The sequence below is a fragment of the Monopterus albus genome, unplaced genomic scaffold (genome assembly GCF_001952655.1).
Source record: "Monopterus albus unplaced genomic scaffold, M_albus_1.0 scaffold71.1, whole genome shotgun sequence".
NCBI lineage: Eukaryota > Metazoa > Chordata > Actinopteri > Synbranchiformes > Synbranchidae > Monopterus > Monopterus albus.
Genome location: NW_018127951.1, coordinates 992,546 through 995,972, shown reverse-complemented (window position 1 = coordinate 995,972; position 3,427 = coordinate 992,546). Strand labels below are relative to the sequence as shown.

At 43.6% G+C, this 3,427-nt stretch overlaps 1 protein-coding gene across 1 annotated transcript in view; it reads right to left on the bottom strand.

The window, feature by feature from the left end:
• Positions 1 to 3,427, bottom strand: part of LOC109963238 (uncharacterized) — a 35,284-nt gene that overhangs the window by 6,642 nt on the left and 25,215 nt on the right. Inside the window, exon 10 of the mRNA XM_020605596.1 lies at positions 1,523 to 1,762. Within this exon, the coding sequence (XP_020461252.1) occupies positions 1,523 to 1,762 (240 nt within the window). The remainder of the gene's footprint in view (positions 1 to 1,522; positions 1,763 to 3,427) is intronic.

Genomic DNA, 3,427 nt, shown 5'->3' with positions numbered 1-3,427 from the left:
ACGGTTTCCCACTGTAATTCCTTTTGTTTTTATACTGCTTACGAGGACAATTCCTGTCATATACTTTCTTAAATATATTTAAAAATTGCTCATATGCTTTATCTAAGTCTTCCTCTCTGTAAACTGGTTCCCAGTTTTGCCCCATAAAATCCTCTTTTAGCCTCCTTACAGCATGTTCATTCGTCACCCTACTATAGAAAAGATTTGTTTTTGGCCTCTCTTTTCTATACTGGCCATCATAAACCACAAATACTGGTAGATGATCACTAATATCATTTATAAGTAGTCCGCTTGTCATTTTGCTGTCAATAACATTGGTAAATATATTATCTATTAGTGTTTATGCAAACAAATTCAATCAAATTCACATTTCACAAATGACTGTGCACAAAAGTTCTTTAATTACCAACACACACACACACACTTTTTAACCATGAAAAACTTGTCTACCAACTTTTCTCTTTGCCCATTTTTGTTCAGCTCTCAGTAAAGTGAACTGGCTGTAAATCAGAGGAAAAACACAGGTAAGGGAAGGAGGAAGTAAAGAGGAAGAAAGGCAAGGAGGAAGTCTCTCCTGTTTTTATGACAGCAGTTAAAGTGCGGCCAGACTTGACACATAAATCAAGACTTTATGGATTCACTTGGCAGCCTGAAGAGCAGCAGACGAGACTGAGGAAGAGGAGAATAAATAGATGCTTTCACCAGTAATGAGAAAGGGGGACAGAAAATAAAGGCTGAGGCTGGTTAAGTCTAATGGAAACGTGGAACCAGGGGATGGGGGCAGAGGACAGGTATTCAGAAATCAGTCTGCACCAAATTCACAGATTCATCCACCTTTGTAGAGAAAGGAAAGCCTGATGATAATGAATGTTGATGGAGGTTTTGGTGAGCGAGTGTGTGTATACTGTACATGTGTTTAGAGCTTCCTGCTTTGAGACCCACATTTTGGGGCCCCATCTCCCTTTTATGGAGCAGTTAGCAGAGCTTCTTTTGCTTGTAATGATCAAAGCTGCTCACTCTCACCTTGGGCAGGTGAAGAGCAGAGCAACGAACTGAAAGTGAATTCTCATCCTGTCAGACCCCACAGCTTTAGTCACACTAAGTCACCAGCCATGCTAGCAGGTTTGCCTTGAGCTAAATGCTAATGTCAGTGAAAATGCTAACATGCTGATGCTTAGCGCAGTTTAGTTTCTGCTGTTTAGTATAAGGTTATATCATTCTCACTAACTTAGTCTATCGTGTTGGCACTAAACCTAAAGTAGAGAAAAGACTGACGGGAAGGTCGTTAGTGCTGCAGGTATCTGGTCATAAACCGAAGAACTAGAGGAATTAAAATGTTGCCCTGATGACTAGATGGCATGTCAAAAGACCAGGAATGTTATTACAATACAACCAGAGTTTGTTTGTTTGACTTGGATTTTTTTTTTCCATTATTTTTCAGCCCTTTTTTAAATAAACTGCAAATTAGAGTTAAAATATATTTTGGTTCACTCACCAACCAATGGTTCATAACTTCACTCACCTCGACCTCCCTGACAGTCTGCACAGCTCTGGAACAGGAAGTCCTCTGAGGAGGAGGGGCGGGGCTCTGGACTCCCAGCCACGCCCTAACCCGTCCGCCGTCGAAGATGTCTGCCTCGCTGTCTGCTGTGTCAGGAGTGGAGGTCACCCACTGTTTCCCAGAGAGCAGAGCCTTTTCCTGCCTGGTTGTGACTGGTGAGAAGACACTGTGATGGGCGTGGCCTGGCCATCCATCTGGTCGCTTCAGAGACATCACAAAATACTCTCTTCACTTTGGAAATAAATCACTCTGTCAAAGGGTCTCTAACTTGGATGAAGGATTTCACCATTAGTGTTTACTGACTTGATGACACGTTTCCAGGTGGGAAATCAAATACATTTTAAAGGCCCAGTCAGGTGATCTTCAGCCTTAAATATGTGCACCTCTGTGACCAGTGTCCAAATCCTACCATCCACTTTATACTTTCTAAACACCCATGACTTCAGTTCATTTTAGTGCACTATAAAAATCCAATGAGGAAACCAACCTTACACAACATCACCATAACAGAAAGACAACTCCATCTCAAATGTGATGGTTTCTCTGTTTGCAGCACACATCAAGTCCCAGCAGGATACAGTAAATCTCCCAGAAATTAAGTGAAACCAAGGATCTCATGCAAGACAAACTCATTTTTGTTAGCTGGCACATGGGAGTCAAGGCAAATTTTATTTATCTAGCCCAGTATCGCCAGTCACAAGTGTGTCTCAAAGAGCTTTACAGCATACAACACCCTCTGTCCTTAGACCCTCCAAGAGGATGAGGCAGCCCCCCCCCCAACAACAGACTGTCTGTACAAAGGCAGTGTTGGTGCAGACTGTTACTGCACCTCTGGAACATCATCTGGAAAAAGGCCATGAACACAGGAAGTCAGAGCTTCTCTGGGCTTCATCCTGTAGCAGGAGAATGAGCCACAACCACTTCCAGGCTGCAGAGAAGGAAAGAACAATGACACAATGGAGGTACAGTGTCCAGACTTTCCAGGTGAGGAGTGAAAGCAAAGCAGCCAACGGGCACAGCACATCTGTGGAACATCTGCAGCAGTGCCGTCTGTGCCAGCAGTGATTGATTTCAGCTGTAGAAAGAATCACCTGTTGGATCACACTGATAACGGCTGGAAACGTGGAGATGTCCTGAAACCTCTGACTGGTAGTGCACTTAGGATTTTGTGTAAGGTGGGAAAGAGATTCTCAAGACTTCCAGACTTGTCATACGAGCCATGTACGAGGCTTTCTCCACTGCAGAGAAAATAAACCCCACTTGTTTGACTAAAGAATCTGTTGGTTAAGCAATATGACTAAGAAATGATCTAGACTAAACTATAATGTAAAATGAATGTTCTCCATGAAGAATGGTCAAGCAAACAGAGCAGTCACTCACACGAAACTGATGGAATTAAGTTAGAGAACTATGGGATAGATTAGGGAAATGTTTGATGCCCAGTGACAACCTGGGAGAAAGGAAATCTAAAAGCAGAAGGATGATACAGGAGACCATGTAAATGAGGCCGTGCAGTGATAAAGAGTTACAACATGCACCGATGACGAGTTGTTAAAAAGCAGGATCAGCTGGGCTCCGTTTTGACAGAGCTGAAAAGTGACGTAGCCAAAATCTTCTCCATTTAGACTAAAAGCTTTATGATGGTGGTGGTGGGGACGGGACACGAAGGACTCTGCAGGCACATCTCCTGAGGTGCAGTCAGAATTCAAGCAGCATACGAGCACCCAGAGACAAGGTCGCACAGTCACAGATTTAAAGAAGCGTAACCATGTCGAGCCCTCAGGGCGAACGGCACCGACCCCGTGGGGAACGCATGCTGACACGGTTTGATGTCTTTGTTGGGATGCTGCAGCTTTAATCAGATGC